We start from the raw sequence: 17,818 nt of genomic DNA on the forward strand, positions 1-17,818 counted from the left end.
ATTTTTTTATGTAATCAATCATTAATACAGTAGACCTCCATATAAAAACAGTAAACAAATTTCAAACTTTTAGATTTCATTTGAAAGTATCATAATTTTTCTTTCTTCTAATTTTATTTATATTCTATATTTAATATACTAAATGAAAAGCATTTATCTTATACATTTTTATATAATGAAAAATTAACAAAAAATATTTCAATAGTTTAATAAGAAGCACAATTGATTTTTATATATGCTGTTTTAAAGTGTTTAATATAATCAATTTGTAATTTCTTCTTCTTTTCAACATAATTTGCATAAGGAAAGGAAAAATAAATAATATATATTATCTTTATCATCATATTTATCATTAAATATTTTGTCATTATAAATAATAAAAATATTTAAAAAATTATATAGAAAATTAAAGAAAAGAAAATTATAGAAAAGTTAATGTTTCAATGATTTGTTAGTCACAAAAATAAAAAGACTAGTATTGAATTTAAAATATGAATATAATATGAATTGAAAACAATCATTGCATAAATTTAATTAATAATTTTTGCACTGATACATTATTATAGATATAAGAAAGTGTGAATGTGTTAAGATATATTTCCTGTCTTTAAACTAATGTAATGTACTTATGAAATTTTTACTTATGAAAGCAATTTTGAATAATACTCTTTTTTCTTTCAAAAGAGTACATTTAAATCTAACAACCATATAAATTTTATTGAAAAATATCGAAGAACAATAGAAAAGGAAACAAAACATATTATCTCTACGTTACACAGAGCTCTACTGTAATTTCATATTTCATTAGAACTTGGAATGAATATATATATTACAACTGCTTTTTATCGTATTGTTTCTATTGTATGAAAAAAAAAGTACGTCGCGTTGAGATACTTATTTTTATCTCTTTCAACATTTATAATCATAATTCATAAAGATTAAATAAGATTTTTTCAAATTATATAAAGAATAATTTTTTAAGCAGGTTGAATCATAGAAAGTAATTCTTCCTTCAAGTATCCTACAGATTCATTGAGATTTGTTTCTTCTGATTTATTTTTCCAAAAAAACATCAAAAGAGTAGCAGGAAATAACCCCAATTCAAGTAAAGTTTTATCAAAAGTATCTTCACTAAAAGTTGTTTGAGGAAGCTTTTTTAAACTGAATGGCCTTTCATTATTTATCAAGTTCTCGCTAACAAAATTAACAACATTTTGAAAAGTTTCATGTACAAAAAATGTTCCTTGTAAAATAAGATTATCTGGAAATTTGATACGAATCAATGAGAATTTGTATTTTCTAAGCTTTTGTTTTTCATCTCTTTCTCTCATGGCTTTTGTTCTTAACATCTGATCTCTTTCAACTGCTTCGCTTCTATTAATATTGATAAAGAAAGATAGTTAATATAATTTGTTTGATAAATTATTATATTTAATCTAAAAATCTTATGGTATAAGTATATAATTACCGAAGTTGTTGTTCTTTTTCTATATCCTCAGGACTTAAATTGAAAAAGCTTGGTGGTAATTCAGTTCTTGTGTTTGCTTGCATAGGTAACAATACTTGAAGATTTCTATCTAGTTCAAGTGGAATAGGCTGTGCAGTTTTTAGTGCCTCAAATAACGTTGTAACATCTTCAATACTACAATTATCAGCATTCCAAATTAAGAAATCCTCCTCTTTATCATTATTTAATATCTTTTTCTGACGAAAACCAGCTGCATTTAAAAATTCTAATGCGCCTTCAATTGGCATTACTTTATCCTTTAAAACATTGATTTCATTTAAAATTTAGAGCTATTTTCAAATATAAAATAAAAAAAAATAAAAACCTTCAATTCCATATTTATTTTTTAATTATTTTGTTTTTATTTTATTATCCTTTTTCTAAATATATATTTTATTTTTATAAATAAAAAAAATATTAATAAATCATAATTTAATTATAAAAATAATTTTAAAATTCATTAAGATTGGAACAAATATTTTAGTAATTTTTTTTTTGATAAAATTATAATTTAAATATATATTTGATTCAATAGTTTTATTATAAACAAAAAAATTTTTCGAATTTTAATATGTATATATTCATAAAAAAAAATGTATTCATTAAACAAGAATAGAAGGTTTTTATATAAAATACTTTTTTTTATAAATTTTAGCAATAAAATAAAAATATTACTTGAAATATCTTATTTTGCATTCTAATCTTCTTATACTTTTCTTCTTCTGGATAATTTATAATATTTTCTAAATATTTCCCAAGTGTTTCAACACAAACATCAACTTTTTCTTTTTTATTATTACAATTTCGTATAATTAAACATGATGTTAAACCTGCTTCTTCTCCTTTCAATTGTTCATATAAAAATTTTTTTATCTTTATTTTCCATTCATCTTGTGATAATATTTCATCGGATAAATATGGACAACGATAGCATACATTGGTAACAGCTAATGTAAAATTATCTTTAATTGTATTTTCAATTTTTTCTTCTGATTGCACATGATTTTTTTGTTGTGCTTTTTGTTGTGCTTTTCTTTCTTGCTCTAATTCTCGTTTTACTTGTGCCTTAATAGCTGCATATGATCTACAAATAATATATTTTTATAATATTTTTTAATTACCATTATAATTATATTTAAAATTAATAAATAAAATTCCTCCTTTTAAAATCAACTTACGTATTAAATCTTTTTGTATTACATTCTTTTGCTTCTAATCTTGCTAAAGCTGCTTGACCAGCTACTTTAGCTTCTTTCGTAGGTTCTACCCTCTTTATGGGTTCTACTATAGAAGTAGATCCAGAAGTACTAGTTGAATCTGTCAATCTAATAATAATTTTGAATTATGATTATATGATAATAGATAATAAATAAAAGATAATTACAATTATGAAATTCTATTACATAATTAATAAATATAATTTATTTTATTTTAAAAAATTTTATATATATTTTGATATTTTTGCAACTATGGAAATTAAATTAAAAATATTTTATATATATTTTTTTATAATAATTTTATATTAATAAATAAATTATAATTTATTTTTATTTTCTAATGTAAAATTTTATTGCTATTCAATATTTATAACATGATTACTAAATAAAAAAAAAATAAAAAAAATAATATTGATATACAATAACAATTTTTATTAAGTTTTCTTTGATTCCTATCATTTGATAAAACAACAACTATAAAATAAATTATATTTATAAAATAATAATATAATTTTAAAATAATTATTAAAACAAAGATTATAAGTTTCAATTATTTTAAACTATAAAAAAATAAATTTTGTTTGATTTTTTATATTTTTCTATTCTTATAGCTAGATTTAATAATGTGATTAAAAATTTAATTATTTTTTTATTAAAAACTACTAAAAATAGTAAAAATACTAACAAAATATATAAGAATAAACAAAAAAAAATATATATTAAGACAACGAATATTTGAAATAAAATTTTTAAAACTTGTATTTTGTATTAAAATTAAATTTAAATTTTGTGTAAAATTATCTATAAACTTATATCCTTTGTATTAATATTAATTAATTACAATATATTACAATAAACTTTACTTGTGTCCTTTTCCAGCATTCATAAATTTTACATCTATTTTTGCTTTTTCAAAAAGTGATTTAATTTTTTCTGTCATAATTGTTATTTTTTAATGTTAAGAAAGATTATAAAGAGCAAATTAATTTTATAAAAATTTACTTTCTTAATTATTTTCACTAATAACTTTGTTGTTTTTAACTTAACCTAAAATGAATAAAAATTCATTATATATTTATATAATATTACATATAAATACATTTATAAATAATTTGATTTTACTTACAATTACAAGTTGAATAAATAATTTATATTAAGCAACAAATTATTCTCCAGATGAAGAATCAAGATCTTCTGATGCAGAGTCTATGACAAAAATTATATCATTAATATTAAAACATTTCAAATTTTAAATACGAAAATGTGATAATTTTGATACTATAAATTCATAGAAAATTATTTTCTAATTACTTAATATTATTTACTAATACCATGAAATGAACATTATGAAATATTTCTTTATTTTTTTATCTTTGAACTTGATTTTTAACAAAAATAAATTAATTTTTACTTGGAAAGAGTTGAAAACAAAATAAGATCATTGACATTAGTAATAAAAATTTATAAAAACGAAATGCTTTTATTATTACGAGAAACAGCTCACGCCACATCATGACGTGATGAAGACTAAATTTTCTTCGAAGATTAAGTTTTTGTTAGAAAAATTCAAATTTTGATGATTATTTTTTTCATTTCTTTTTTTAAATTAGATATTTTACTAGAAATTGGCAAAAAATTTTTATAATAAAAATTTAAATAAAAACATGGACATTTATTCATAATAGCATACGAAGTTAATGTCTATATATATTTATATTTAATAAGATTATATAATATCACTATTATTTTTTATGAAATTATATTTCAAAACAAATTAAACATTTATATTTTTTTTATATTTTTTTAAATTATCTATCTAAGAATTGTTGATTTTTTGCATAACATAAATGTATATGCTTCTAATTTTTTTTTCACAAACTTATATGAAATATAAATATAAATATTTTATAAATTATTTAATTTTGATATCGTGTTAAAAATAGATTTATTCATCTTAATAATATTAATATTAAAAACAAATACCCAAAAAAAAGAGATAGAGAATTACTATTGTAAATTTATATACAAAAATAATTCGTACAAGTTTTATATTGTGAATGTATATACAAAATGTATATATATACAAAAATAAAAATATGAATTTTCTTACTTGTTTCCATAAATTGTTCGGAAATTCTTGGACCATAAATATGCCAAACGATGAAAATTAAAGCCACAGTACTAATAAATGTAAACAAGAAGACTTTCAATAATTGCAACTGAAAATCATCAAATGCTACCAAACCAATAAAATCGTTAAAAAATTCAGATAATTTTTGCTGTAATTCATCGTCAATGACACTATTAATTGGATGAAATGATAAGTCAAATGTTGTTGAGCTCGCTAAGTCATGAGCAAGTTTATTGATTGTTTCCACCAAATACTCTATCCACGACCACGAATTTTCATGTACACTACTCATCACATGTGAAAAAATTTTTAATTAAATTAAATAAACACATACATTCATTTCACGTTCAATTTCATATTACTACGTCATACTTTGATATATATTTTCAAATGTCTAAATCATTCTGATTTACAAGGTCGTATCCCAGAATATGATGAAACTTGACCATTAAGAAAACTTCTAAATAAGTATAAAAACTAATGTTCGATTTACTATCTTGAAATAAAAGTTTTATATAATTCATGACTTTAATAATATCACTTTTTATAAACATAAAATTTTAAAAATTGTTTATCTACAGTTCTATCCCAAGTTTATGTTACATAATTAGATTATTGGAAAAAGTTATATTAAGTCAAAAATAAATAAATTATAAATTTTAATTGATTAAATATTAGAATTATTTAATAGAAAATAATCTATAATTAATAGTAATAAATAGTAATAAAAATAACTTAAAATCATATAATTATATACTTATATTATAAAATTATTTAAGTAGTAATAAAGTTATAACTTACAAGTAAAAAACAATTAAATATTTTTTAAAAGTTTTAATTAAAACAAATAAAATTAAAATATTAAAAATAATAATTAAAATATATATAAAATTATATAATTTGTTTTATATATTTATATTTTTTAACAATTTATAAAAATTTTTATAAATTTCTCTATTCTTATCTTTATTTTTTAATAATACGTGAATCTTAAATATCGCGCCATTGAACATTTTAAATTTTATTACTGTATTTTTCTAGCGATACGAATATGCATAGAATTACTAGATTTAGAGACAAAATGGTTGCCAGTATCAAAAAATGATGTCAAAGAACCGATAAGGAAATAATACTGTCACTCCTCCAAACAAAAGTAGCTTTATTTTGATTTTAAATGTCGTGTAATAAGAAAATAGTAAATATATCAATTTAAATATTATTATAATAATAATAATTATTATAATAATAATCTCATCTTATGTTCGACTAAAAATGGGTGGAGGAGATTTGGTAAGATAAATCATAGTTTTAAATGATATGAAAATATATTAGGTTAGAAGTAAATAAAAATGTAATAATTCTATTTTTGCTTAATAAAACTTATAACAGAATTTAAAAAAATCATGGCATCCATCTACTATGAAAAACATAGAAAAAGTTTGGAAAGCAGAACAACAACAATGTCAAGAAAAGAAAAAAATAGCTGAATTAAAAAAAGAAATAGAAATAGAAAAAGATCGAGAAGATATAAAAAAATATGCAATGGAACAAGGTGTGATTGAAAAAAAAGATGACAAAAAATTGGATTGGATGTATAAAGGACCAAATCATTTAGTTAATAGAGAAGAATATTTACTTGGACGACCAATTGATAAATCTTTTGAACAAATGGTTCAAGTAGAAAAGGGTACTGAATTAAGTCAAGTACCAAGAAATCATGTTGAACATGGTATTAATCTTTATATTTGTATATAATATTGTAAATTATTAGTAATTAATAATCAGTATATATAGTTTTATATATAATTAATTTGTAATTTTAGAATGTATTCCACCATCATTACGTTTTTTTTCTGGTAATGAACAAGTAGATTTAGTAAGAAAAATGCAAGAAGATCCTTTATATGCTATTAAAAAAAAGGAGATGGAAACAAGAAATCAATTATTAAAAAATCCTGTTAAATTAAAACAATTAAGACAATTGGTATATAAACAATAATGTTGATTTAATACAATAATGATATTATAATGTAATTTTAGTAATAATATTAATAATATTTAATTATTTATTTATTATTAATTTTAGTTGGAACAGCAAACAAAAAAAGATAAAAGTGAAAAGAAAAAAAAGAAAAAAAGAAATAGACAAGATATAGATAGTGATGATGAAGCACAGTTAGATCTATTATTAGCTACTAAATATAAACAATTAAAAGAAAAAATTAATAATAAAGATTTAATAAAATCAATGAAAAAGGTAAAACATAAACAAAAAAGAAATCTAAAAGAAGAGAATGATGATTCAAGTAATAGATCAGAAAGTAGTGAAAAAAGTGAAAATAATAAACATATAAAAAAATATAAAAAAAGAAATAAAAGTAAAGAGATAAATGTTCAAATTACAAAATATAATGAGGAAAAACAATCTATATATGATAAAAAAGAAAAAGAATATAAATTACATGAAAAATATATTAGAACTCGTAGTTTGAGCAGAGAAAGTGATGATAGTTCAATTCAAGAAAGGAAAGATAAATTATATAAAAAAGACATAACTAAACATAGAGACAAAAAAATTCGTTTAAAAAGTCCTCAAGATAGGAAAAATAATTCTTTTAAGAATAAATATAATGATAAAACTAATATTGAGGACAAAGATAAAAATATTTCAAAAAAATTACATCAAAGAGAAACATATTTTAAATTATCTTCTGATAGAACTAAAAAATATTACAAAGAAGAAAGAAATAGAGATAAATGGAATTTTAAAAAGAAACAAAATCTTACAGAAGAAGAAAAAGAACAACGTAGGCAAGAAATGATAGCAAATGCAACATGGAGAGATAAAGAAAGAGAACAAAATGTTAAAAAATATCGTGAAGAAGAAAAAAAAGAAATAGATAATAGAAAAGTATATAATCAAGATTTTCTTAGAAAACAATTAGCAGTTGCTGCAGATATAGGTACAGTTGCCTCTAGAATTAAAGCTAATATAAATAATATACAGCGATCTGGAGGAGCTATGGATATAAATTTCGCTAGAAGGTGATTTTAAATGATCTAAATTTATAGAATTATGTAAATTTCATCAAACTATTTCTAGTAAATACAGAATTATAAATGTAATCTATAAAAAAAATATATATCTTTTAATATATATCTGTGTATTTTATAACTTTTATAATATGACAATATCTAACAATATATAAATTTTTATTGAAGAAATATATATATTAAGAAAATACTACATTTTTATATATTAATATAACTTTTAATATATTTATACAATAATTTATTATGATAAAAGACTACATTTTTTTATTATGTGATCTTGCAAGTTTCTCTATTTTCAATTGCATCATTGATATCATTAATAGTTGCAAAACATCCTCCAGTAAGCATGTTATTAACTACAGCTCTAGCAAGATATCCTGTAGTTATTGAATAATTAGCAGAAAAAAATAATGATTGATCAGCATTTTTTTCTAAATTATGATCCTACAAACAAAAAAAATTTGAATACAATTATTAATGATACTGAATTATGTATAAAACTGTATATTAAATTGTATATATAAAATTATACATTATATATACCTTACAATACATGAAGAAACTATCTTCAACGAGTTTATTTAGATTTAATTGTTTCTGAAAACTTAATTCTGGATTTCGAAGTAAAATTGTTGACACTATAGTGAGTAACTATAAAAAAACATTATACATTTATACATATTATATATAAAATAAATATAAAATATATAATATGTGTAAATGTATAATATTTTTTTATATTTTTCCGTGAATATAAAAATTAAAGAATAAATAAAATCATAATTAATTTATATTTTGATAGAGAGACAATATAAAATTTCAAAAATTTTTATAATTTTAGCGTTTTTAAAAAATGTATAAAATAAGCAAATAAAAAAAATTACCTCTACAATAATTTGTCGATATTCTGGCAATTGTATATTATGAAGTAAAGATTCCACAAATAAAGCAAATGTAAGTTCTGAACGAGTCATATTAGACAAAGTAGGTTGTTGAGGTAATTCTCGTCCATTAACACAAATACCATCTGGACAACGCATTAATACTTCCCAAACATGATTATAAAAATGTGCAGGTACTCTACATAAACAACCTTCAATTTTCCTACGTCCTAAAACTGTAAGTCTGATACAAATATATAGAAAAAATATATTAATATAAATACATATATATATTTTATATATACATATATATATATATATATAATAGATATTTAATTAAATATTGTATAAATAAATTAATATACTTTTCATCTTTAGCCCAGTATTTAACTGTTAATACTTTTATGAGAAATCGTCGAATTTCATATGGACTATAATTTTCAATTGGTTTAATATTTTTAACAAACATTTGTAAGTAAAGATTTATTGCTTCTAAAACCCACCTATAAATATGAAAAGTATTTAATATTAATATAAATATTAAGTTTTAATATCTTCAAAAAAAGAAATATACCCAATACGAATTTTTAATATTCCTTTAAACATTTCTGGATTTGTTCCAATAAGTCGACCACAATATAATAAGACTTCTTGTTGAAGTACAGTTTGAACTACATTATGTGGTTGAATTGTAGAATACATAACTGATTGAATTTCTATAGGTGTCATTGGTTTATCAAATACTGTTTCTTCTTGACCAATTACTCCAACTGTTATCTAATATTAAATAATTATTAATAAAAAAAATTTTAATATTATTTATATTAATCGTTCAATTAATTCAAAATACCTGTTTCCCTTTAACAAGAACTCCAGTTATAAAAGGACTTATACTATCAACAGTATGATGCAATAAACTACTACAATAACGAACAACCATCCAATATCTAAGACAACCTGCTTGTTGATATAATGATCTTAAATGATCTTCAACTAAAATGAAATTAATTAAAATAAATTAATCAAATTATTTATAATATTATTAAATAATAATTTATAATATTATTTCTAAAGAATGTAAATTTAATACCAGTTATCCCATTAATTTCATAGTTAATTCCTTCTCGTTTTAATAAAATACCATAAAGTTGACATAAACTATACAAGCTTTTATTGTTACGAATTTCATTTAATATATTATACAATGGTTCATTCATATAATACTGAAACATGAAATAATGAAAATAAACAGAAAAAAATATTTATAGATTATTTATTACAAAATATTTATTTACAAATACTTACTGAATAATCTTTTGTATCTTCTGTATAAGTTAAAGCTTTAGGTACATCCGTTAAACTTTGATATCCAATGTAATCATGTTCTAATTGCTTAAATTGACTAAGTTCAAGATCTGTTTCTATAGTATTTATAAAATCTAAATGTTCTATAGCATAAAAAGTTTAACTCTATTAATATTTAACAATAAATATTAACATGGATAATAATGATATAAATATTGATATAGTTATATAAATATTAAATAATTACCAATACAAGAAGAAGAAATGAGATTTTGTAATCGACCAATTCGTACTTTTGTTTTATCGCAATATCCTTTTTTTAACATAGCAAAAAGATCAAGCATTTCTTTAAATTGTGGATCTCTAAATAAAAAGTTTATGTAAAAGATTATGTATATTAATAAATTATTTTTTAATATATTATTAATTGTTTTAAAAATTAATAAAATTAATAAATACCTCATATGTTCTTCTCTAATTAAAAGACATACAGTGGGTCGACCTGAAAGTCGCCAATATTTGCCTACAAACTGAAGCTCAGTTTTAATGTCATCAATTAATAAAGCCATATCTCTGTACAAATAAAATTCTGATACTTCAAATATTAGGGGATAACAGAGTACTGTCATACCACATACTCTATAGATCTATAAAAAAATAAACATTGATGATTTTTATAAAATTTTTATTTTATATATTAAACATACCTTACTTGTACCCAAAGATCCAATAGGTCTTCCTGGTCTACCTTGTAGATTTAATTTAGTATTTACTCCCAATTTTTCATAGACTTTTACCAATTGTGTAGATGATAATATTTGTACAGGTTCTACTTCATGTGGTGTCTGTGTTTGAATACCATATGTTGCCATCATAGCTTGTAATCTCATAGATTCAGCAATAAGAACAATTTGTACTACAAGATCAGTATGAGTACCCTAATATAAAAAAATCTTATAATAATATATAGATAAATCATGCATTATAATAATATATGAATATATTGCTAACATTATTATTTAAATTTTTTCATCTCTAAATATATCTAAAATTAAAAGATTTGAAATTCAAAGAAGATTTTTAAAAAAATAAATAATCAAATAAATCATGCTTTGATTCAAGCTTCATGCACTATATTATTAAACAGCTTTAAATGTATATTTATTAAAATATTTACATAATAAACAATTAACATAATAATTTGATATTAATATCAAACAAATAGTATACATTTAACATTACAATTAATTTAATACAAATTTACTATTCAAGCATATATTATATTTGTTTAATTTAAAAGCTTAAAATATATAAATATTATTTAATTAAAATTATAAAATTATTATAAATTTAATTGTCAAGCATTAAAAAAAAATACTGCAAAATATACTATACTACACATATTATTTACTTACAATACTTGGTTTAGCCTGCATAAAACAAATATGTATCAAATAATTTATGCAACTAATTATAATATATTTTAATAAATATGCTAATTAAATTACATTATTACTTACTTGAAAAGCTGAATATCTTCCAGCTTTTCGTGGTCTATTATATGAAGGAAGATAACGTCTAATTGGATCTAATTCATTAATATGTAATAAACTAGCAGTAAGTAATTGAGCAATTATAAACATAGCTTGATTCCATAAATACATGGGTCCAAGTTCTGCATCTGCAGAACTTTTCTGACCTTTGCCTTCATTGCTTGAAACTCGATATGTACTACCAGGATCATTTCTTTCTGCTTCTAAATTTTCCTCAGGTACATAATAATACATAGGTATTACAGGATCTATTAATTAAATTAAATTAAATTAAATATATTATATTTATAATTCTATATCATTATAATTAAATCTATATTTATATATTTTTCAATATACCTCCATTTATATCTTTATATATTCTTTCTTTTAACAATTTTTGGTATTCTTCTACTTGTTCTGGCAAAGTTTTAAAAACACCATCAATAATCATAAATATATAAAATAAAGGCCATTCGCATTCTATATTATCAAATTCCTACAACAAAAAAGTTTTTTAATTTTATAATCATTTAATATTATAATAAATAGAATTATAAAAAATAATTAAACAAATAGAAATTACAAGCATAATGAAATTATTTAAGCACTTTTCAAAAATATATACTAACAATCAAATACATCAGAGACCTTGATTTCACCAGATTTGTAATATCGACGATCTTTGTTTTCTATAGTTGTTTTATATCCATCTCTGCCAAATCTTTTAAATCCATAATTTCCTTTTAATCTCCTAACAATATTTGCTTTTGTCTCATTATACAGTACATCTTCATGAGTAGCAAATGCAGGAAAAGATATTGTTGGCAATAAAGCTATATCTACACTCTAAATGTGTATTATATTATATTATAATATATTATTAGGTAAAATATATAAAAAATTATATTATAAAAACAACTTTACCTTAGAACTTGATTCTCTTGGAAGCATTGTTTCAAAAATACTACGATTTCGATTATGTGCATCAATGTCAACATATATAACTGACCAAGAAGCTCCTTTTTCTCCAAATAAATTACATCCATTAATAGCTTCAAGAGCACTTTTAGCTATACCAATTGAACTTGCATGTATTTCAGGTGTACCATCATTATATCTACTACCACGTTCCCACATGCCATAATCTGGTGTACGATATGCTCTTTCTACATAATACACAAGATTTTGCACAAATGCTACTTCATCTTGAGTATATATAATTTGTAATCCAGAAGAAATCATTTGTACCAAAAATATCAAATATAGAGAAACAATATCAATCTGTGAAAATTTTTTAATTGTATAACAAATAATTGTAAAATATTAAAAAATCATTGTTAATATTTATCAATCTTTTAACATTTGATCAAATAAAAATCATGTAATGTTAAATAAAATCTATTTTCTTTTAATTATATTTATACAAATTATAATTACTTGTAAGTGATTATAATCAGCATCTTTAAAAATTTCATCACCAGTATCTAAATGAAATTTACAATGTAGAGCAAAACGGTTACATTGATTACGTTTAAATAATTCTATTCGAGGTGACTGTTTTACCCAACATTCTAAAATTCCACGCATACATTTTACAGCAGATTGTCCAAGTTCATAAGATTTTCCACGATCATCATCTATACGTCTAAAACATAATATATTATTTATTACAATATAATAATGCAATGTAATGATAATATTAAATTTAAACTATTGATTTTATTTTATTACCTATATGCTTGATACAAACTCCATATAGCAGCAGCACAATAAATACTTTCTCTTACACTTCCAACTACTTTATCATTTGAAATTTGTGGAAAAAGACCTGTTATGCAACTTTGATAACGTAATAATTGTCTTTTAACTAAAAATTATATAATTTTTATATTTTGTAATATTGTTTTTTATAACAATTTTATAATATAAAATAAATAATAAAAAATAATACAATATTTTCATACCAATTCCGTAATAGATATCAAGTTGTCTAACTGTATCTTCATAATTGGATATCTTGAGAAACATGTCAATATCCAAATCAATAACACTACCTTGACGTGCATTTCTGATATGAGATCTATTTAAAAAATAATTGTTTAAAATTTAATTACAATGAAAAATAAATTAATTATATTTTAAATCATATTTTCTTTTATGAAACACAGAACTAAACCTTTTTGTATTCATAGATGTTGTCGCAAGAGATGTCATGTTATTTATAATAATCAATTTAACTTTTTTCAAAATTAATCTTATTATTTAGTAATGCGCATATTCATTTAATAATAGCAATAATTATTTCCATTTGTTTCTAAGTTGTTTCATAGTATCTAAAATAAATTTTAGTGTAATACAAAATAATTACATTTACAGGTAACTATATAACTAAAATAATAACAAAACAAAATTTTTTTTTGATTATCGTATACGTATACGCACATTAACCTTGACTGTGTTCTTTTGAATACTTATTTTACTGATACTATAATCAAACTATCTATGTAATTGGCACATAGAAGCTATTTGCTATCTTTAACTTATAAATAGAAACTGAAACAGTTAATAGATTTATTCTTAACTTATTTTAAAATAAACCGAAATAAAAAATTTTTAAATTTAACAATTATATTTTGAAATATTTTTCAATTTTTCATTTTTTTTTATTTAATTATATAAATAAATCAAAATAAAAAATTTCAGAAGATTTTTAATAAGTTAGTTTTAAATTTTTGTAATAATTATTTTTGTTTTAGTTTATTATTAAATCATATTAGCAAACACATTTTAGAAAATACTTAAGGTGAAATATTTAATTTTAAGTATTTTATTTTTAAATAAGTATAATATATATAAATATGTATACATTCATAAATATATAAAAAATTACATAATATTTATATTTCATTTATTCTCTTTTTATAATAATTATGATGCATAATACACATTAATTATTTTTTTTATTTAATTTTTATTTAATTTAAATATATAATATTTAATGAGAAAATTATTAATTATAAATAAAATTCATTATTGCTACAATTGCTGTTCATTTCACTTAAATGTAATTTTTAAAGTATTAATTTTCATCTATTTGTATTTTTATCTATTGTATTTTTTAAATAATTTTTAAATATTAAAAAGTATTTGAAAGTATAATTATGTTGGTCATGTCTTATTATATATTTAAATTAAAAATAAATTTGTATATATATATATATATATATTTATTATTATTAATAGTTTAAAAACATTCTTTTAATTAAATATACTTGTAGTTCATAAAATCTGACCAATGAACTCTTGTATTTTCACATAAAAATGAGAATTCTAATGAGTGAAAATCAACCATAAAAAATCATTGCTAACATATTCTACGTTTGATCTGTTTTCTTATGAAACATTTTTAGAATGTGTTACGGAACACGCACGACTGTCGTGACAGAAAATTGAGTCAGTTCCGCAAGCAGAGCGCGAGAGCGGTTGTCTCTCTGTTTCGTTTATAATTATAAAATACATTCATATATGATGGCGTCCGCGAAAAGAAAGCAAGACGAGAAGAATTTGAAAATATTACGCGAACTGGTTTCGCAATCCGGTAATAAAGAATGTTTTGACTGCCATCAACGAGGCCCAACTTACGTCAACATGACAATCGGTTCATTCGTCTGTACCTCTTGTTCTGGTATGCTGTAAGTAGCATTACTTATAAGAAGCCCATAAAGTGTATCAAGTCTTCTTCTTATAAAGGAAATAATTTAAAAATTATTTTATTTAAAATTTCTTCATATCATAAAAATAATAAAATATGTATTACAATTTACATGATATTTAATGATTACAAAATTATAATATTTATTAGATAAATGTCAACATTTCAAATACATTAAATAAGTTGTTTTGGTCTTAACTAAAAATATTTTTTATATAAATGAATAATAAATTTTGTTAAAACACATGTATGAATATATTATTTATATTAGAAAGATTATAGATTTCTGTTAAATGTTCATGTTTACAGTCAGGAAGTTAACTATCAGCATCAGTATTTTCTTTGTGCGTAATAGTAGTAGTAGTAGTAGTAGTTGATAACAATGATCAAAATATATTTTTTTAAGTATAAAAAATCAGTAGCTATTTTACTTATTTTACTATTTTACTTATAATCTATTTTAGCTTTTTTATGAAGCTAATATAAATTAATTATAATATATATAATTATTAAATGAAACAAATGGGTTAATTATTAAATATAATAAATATATATTTAGTAAAAATATTAACATTAAATATTATTTTTTATTTTCAGATTTTCTATCAATTTTTCATTAATTATTTATTAAATATAATTAATAATTATTTATTAAAAATAATAAATAATTATTTTATGAATTTTATATTTTTATTTATTATATTTTATTTATTTAATAATTTTATTTAAAATTACAGACGAGGTTTAACACCACCACATAGAGTAAAGTCTATTTCTATGGCAACATTTACACAAGAGGAAATAGATTTTATAAAGGAACGTGGTAATGAATATTGCAGAAGAATATGGTTAGGCTTGATGAATCAAAATTCATCTCAAAATTTAGATACAAAAGATGAACAAAAAATGAAAGATTTAATGAGTGCAAAATATGAACTTAAAAGATATTATTTGGATCCATCCGTGGCAAATCAAAACTCAAATCAAAAGTCACAATCATCTAATCAAATCAACATTCCAAGGGTTCCACATTCTGGAACATCTACATTATCTTCCACATCAACTTCAAAAATAAACAATGTTGAGTCAGTTAATTTTAATAATTTTTCGACAGATTTTGTAGCTGATTTCAGCAAAGTTCCTGATCCATTTATTAACACAACACCTGCAAGTAAACTCAGTCAACCAATTGTACCTCAGCCATTTTTTGCCAATTTTGACAACAATCCTGTTTTTAATAGTCCAAAAAATACAAGTAAATTAAATCAATACTCAATATTTATATTTTTATATATTAGTACAATAAAATTTGTATATTAATCATTTTTTTTTAGATGTTGAATCCTTAAGTCCAGTTAGTCAGACTACAGGAAATTTGACTAATACAATGAATGCAAATGGTACACATGTACCTCCATCAGAAGATCGTTATGCGGCACTGAAAGACTTAGATTCCTTAATGAAGCAAATACAATTAAAAGATGATGCAACAACATTAAATACATCTACATGGAATACTAATAATGGTATATCCACATGGCAATAAATAATTTATTAAAATTTTACAGAATTATATTGTTATTCTTTTTCTAGCTACAAATTCAATTTGGAGTGTAGGAAATCAAACTACAAATGTAATTTCAAATCCATTTACAACTGGTGATTTATGGCGACCATCTAATGTAGTTAATAATAATACACAATCAATTGATACTTCTTTATACAATCCTATTAATCCTTTTAAACCAGTACAATTTCCTATGAATAATGGTAAGACTTAATTTAAATAGTAAAAAATTCAATGTGTCAAAAATTTAAAATAATTAAAAAAAATATAAATATTTTAGATCCACAATGGGTAGGTATTGGACCATCTAGTAACAGAGATGTAATTCAATTTAGTCAATTAATGACAAATAAAGTATGGCAACCAACTCTTCCTGCATATCATGCAAATCCATTTATGGTACAATAATATTTTCGCTTTAACTTTATAGTATATATCCATATATAAATGTCTAAAAACATACAAGTTTTTTTAGGTTGGTTCTGGTGTGAGCAACATGACAAGAAATTCGAACAATCCTTTCTTATGATCAAATAAGCATAAGTTTTTAATGGAATTACGAACAAATAATATAGACCTAAAATATGTTTAGCTTAGGGCAATTGTTTATATATGTGACCTTATTGGCAATTAGTGCCATTAATTTTTATCTACAGGAGCACCAATCTCTTATTCATATAACTAAATAATACTTTTATTTATGAATATAATATACACGTTAAATAAAGATTAATATTTGTTACCAATCATGTATTAGTTATCTAGTAAAATTATCCCTTAATTTAATTTAATTTGATTTCATTTATATTGTTAAAGTGTTTGAGTCAAAATATAATATTTTTTATCTTTTAGAATATATATTAAAATATGTACATATTTTAAATATTTGAAACAAAAATATATAGTAAT

General features: G+C 21.1%; 4 protein-coding genes across 11 annotated transcripts; 2 read left to right on the forward strand and 2 right to left on the reverse strand.

Annotated features, from left to right (window-relative positions):
• Positions 1–478: 478 nt before the first annotated feature.
• Gint3 (GDI interacting protein 3) lies at positions 479–5,464 on the reverse strand. Its single transcript, XM_003690570.4, has 7 exons — positions 4,835–5,464; positions 3,851–3,930; positions 3,588–3,771; positions 2,686–2,832; positions 2,183–2,591; positions 1,469–1,764; positions 479–1,374 (listed from the first exon to the last, which is right to left on the reverse strand). Exons 3-7 carry the CDS (start codon positions 3,662–3,664, stop codon positions 978–980), a joined length of 1,326 nt encoding a protein of 441 aa, XP_003690618.1. The 5' UTR covers positions 3,665–3,771; positions 3,851–3,930; positions 4,835–5,464; the 3' UTR covers positions 479–977.
• A 446-nt stretch (positions 5,465–5,910) lies between these two features.
• LOC100863877 (uncharacterized) lies at positions 5,911–8,889 on the forward strand. 2 transcript variants are annotated; one of them, XM_086913280.1, is made up of 5 exons: positions 5,911–6,145; positions 6,245–6,584; positions 6,679–6,839; positions 6,942–7,900; positions 8,751–8,889. In XM_086913280.1, exons 1-5 carry the CDS (start codon positions 6,128–6,130, stop codon positions 8,773–8,775), a joined length of 1,503 nt encoding a protein of 500 aa, XP_086769406.1. In that variant the 5' UTR covers positions 5,911–6,127; the 3' UTR covers positions 8,776–8,889. The 2 variants fall into 2 exon arrangements, with proteins under 2 accessions (XP_086769406.1, XP_012350112.1); XM_012494658.3 differs by lacking the exon at positions 8,751–8,889 and having other exon boundaries at positions 6,942–8,012.
• On the reverse strand, positions 8,105–13,949 carry LOC100872834 (putative phosphorylase b kinase regulatory subunit beta). Of its 4 annotated transcripts, XM_003690563.4 has the most exons (20): positions 13,807–13,949; positions 13,595–13,710; positions 13,362–13,497; positions 13,068–13,275; positions 12,555–12,911; positions 12,279–12,476; positions 11,988–12,126; positions 11,616–11,896; positions 11,511–11,525; positions 10,803–11,033; positions 10,555–10,742; positions 10,343–10,458; positions 10,096–10,238; positions 9,881–10,013; positions 9,641–9,783; positions 9,365–9,567; positions 9,156–9,293; positions 8,794–9,034; positions 8,453–8,560; positions 8,105–8,353 (listed from the first exon to the last, which is right to left on the reverse strand). In XM_003690563.4, the coding sequence occupies exons 1-20, from the start codon at positions 13,842–13,844 to the stop codon at positions 8,177–8,179; spliced, it is 3,309 nt and encodes a 1,102-aa protein (XP_003690611.1). In that variant the 5' UTR covers positions 13,845–13,949; the 3' UTR covers positions 8,105–8,176. The 4 variants fall into 4 exon arrangements, with proteins under 4 accessions (XP_003690611.1, XP_031776293.1, XP_086769396.1 ...); XM_031920433.2 differs by lacking the exon at positions 11,511–11,525; XM_086913270.1 differs by lacking the exon at positions 9,156–9,293.
• drongo (Arf GTPase activating protein drongo) lies at positions 13,815–17,655 on the forward strand. Of its 4 annotated transcripts, none has more exons than XM_086913296.1 (7): positions 13,815–14,006; positions 15,041–15,322; positions 16,080–16,597; positions 16,677–16,868; positions 16,936–17,112; positions 17,190–17,308; positions 17,385–17,655. In XM_086913296.1, exons 2-7 carry the CDS (start codon positions 15,156–15,158, stop codon positions 17,436–17,438), a joined length of 1,227 nt encoding a protein of 408 aa, XP_086769422.1. In that variant the 5' UTR covers positions 13,815–14,006; positions 15,041–15,155; the 3' UTR covers positions 17,439–17,655. The 4 variants fall into 4 exon arrangements, with proteins under 4 accessions (XP_086769422.1, XP_086769424.1, XP_086769423.1 ...); XM_086913298.1 differs by having other exon boundaries at positions 13,852–14,006; positions 17,190–17,312; positions 17,379–17,650; XM_086913297.1 differs by lacking the exon at positions 13,815–14,006 and adding an exon at positions 14,156–14,433.
• The last annotated feature ends 163 nt before the right edge of the window (positions 17,656–17,818 follow it).

The sequence above is a fragment of the Apis florea genome, unplaced genomic scaffold, assembly GCF_048593485.1.
Source record: "Apis florea isolate Af1SG1 unplaced genomic scaffold, ASM4859348v1 contig_3496_pilon, whole genome shotgun sequence".
In the NCBI taxonomy this organism is placed as follows: domain Eukaryota; kingdom Metazoa; phylum Arthropoda; class Insecta; order Hymenoptera; family Apidae; genus Apis; species Apis florea.

What these genes read in the sequence shown, in the direction of transcription:
- LOC100872834 (XM_086913271.1), bottom strand. Translation starts at nt 13,844, where the DNA reads ATGACATCTCTTGCGACAACATCTATGAATACAAAAAG. An exon ending in CAAGAGAATCAAGTTCTAAG is followed by an intron (nt 12,477 to 12,554) that starts GTAAAGTTGTTT and finishes ATACACATTTAG; the next exon opens with AGTGTAGATATAGCTTTATT. An exon ending in ACAAATCTGGTGAAATCAAG is followed by an intron (nt 12,127 to 12,278) that starts GTCTCTGATGTA and finishes TTTTTGTTGTAG; the next exon opens with GAATTTGATAATATAGAATG.
- LOC100863877 (XM_086913280.1), top strand. An exon ending in TAAAACAATTAAGACAATTG is followed by an intron (nt 6,840 to 6,941) that starts GTATATAAACAA and finishes TATTAATTTTAG; the next exon opens with TTGGAACAGCAAACAAAAAA. An exon ending in GATATAAATTTCGCTAGAAG is followed by an intron (nt 7,901 to 8,750) that starts GTGATTTTAAAT and finishes TTATAATTTTAG; the next exon opens with CGTTTTTAAAAAATGTATAA.
- drongo (XM_086913298.1), top strand. Translation starts at nt 15,156, where the DNA reads ATGATGGCGTCCGCGAAAAGAAAGCAAGACGAGAAGAATTTGAAAATA. An exon ending in TACATGGAATACTAATAATG is followed by an intron (nt 16,869 to 16,935) that starts GTATATCCACAT and finishes TTCTTTTTCTAG; the next exon opens with CTACAAATTCAATTTGGAGT. An exon ending in TGCAAATCCATTTATGGTAC is followed by an intron (nt 17,313 to 17,378) that starts AATAATATTTTC and finishes ACATACAAGTTT; the next exon opens with TTTTAGGTTGGTTCTGGTGT.
- Gint3 (XM_003690570.4), bottom strand. Translation starts at nt 3,664, where the DNA reads ATGACAGAAAAAATTAAATCACTTTTTGAAAAAGCAAAAATAGATGTA. An exon ending in AATACAAAAAGATTTAATAC is followed by an intron (nt 2,592 to 2,685) that starts GTAAGTTGATTT and finishes TATTATTTGTAG; the next exon opens with ATCATATGCAGCTATTAAGG. An exon ending in GAAAAAGAACAACAACTTCG is followed by an intron (nt 1,375 to 1,468) that starts GTAATTATATAC and finishes CAATATTAATAG; the next exon opens with AAGCGAAGCAGTTGAAAGAG.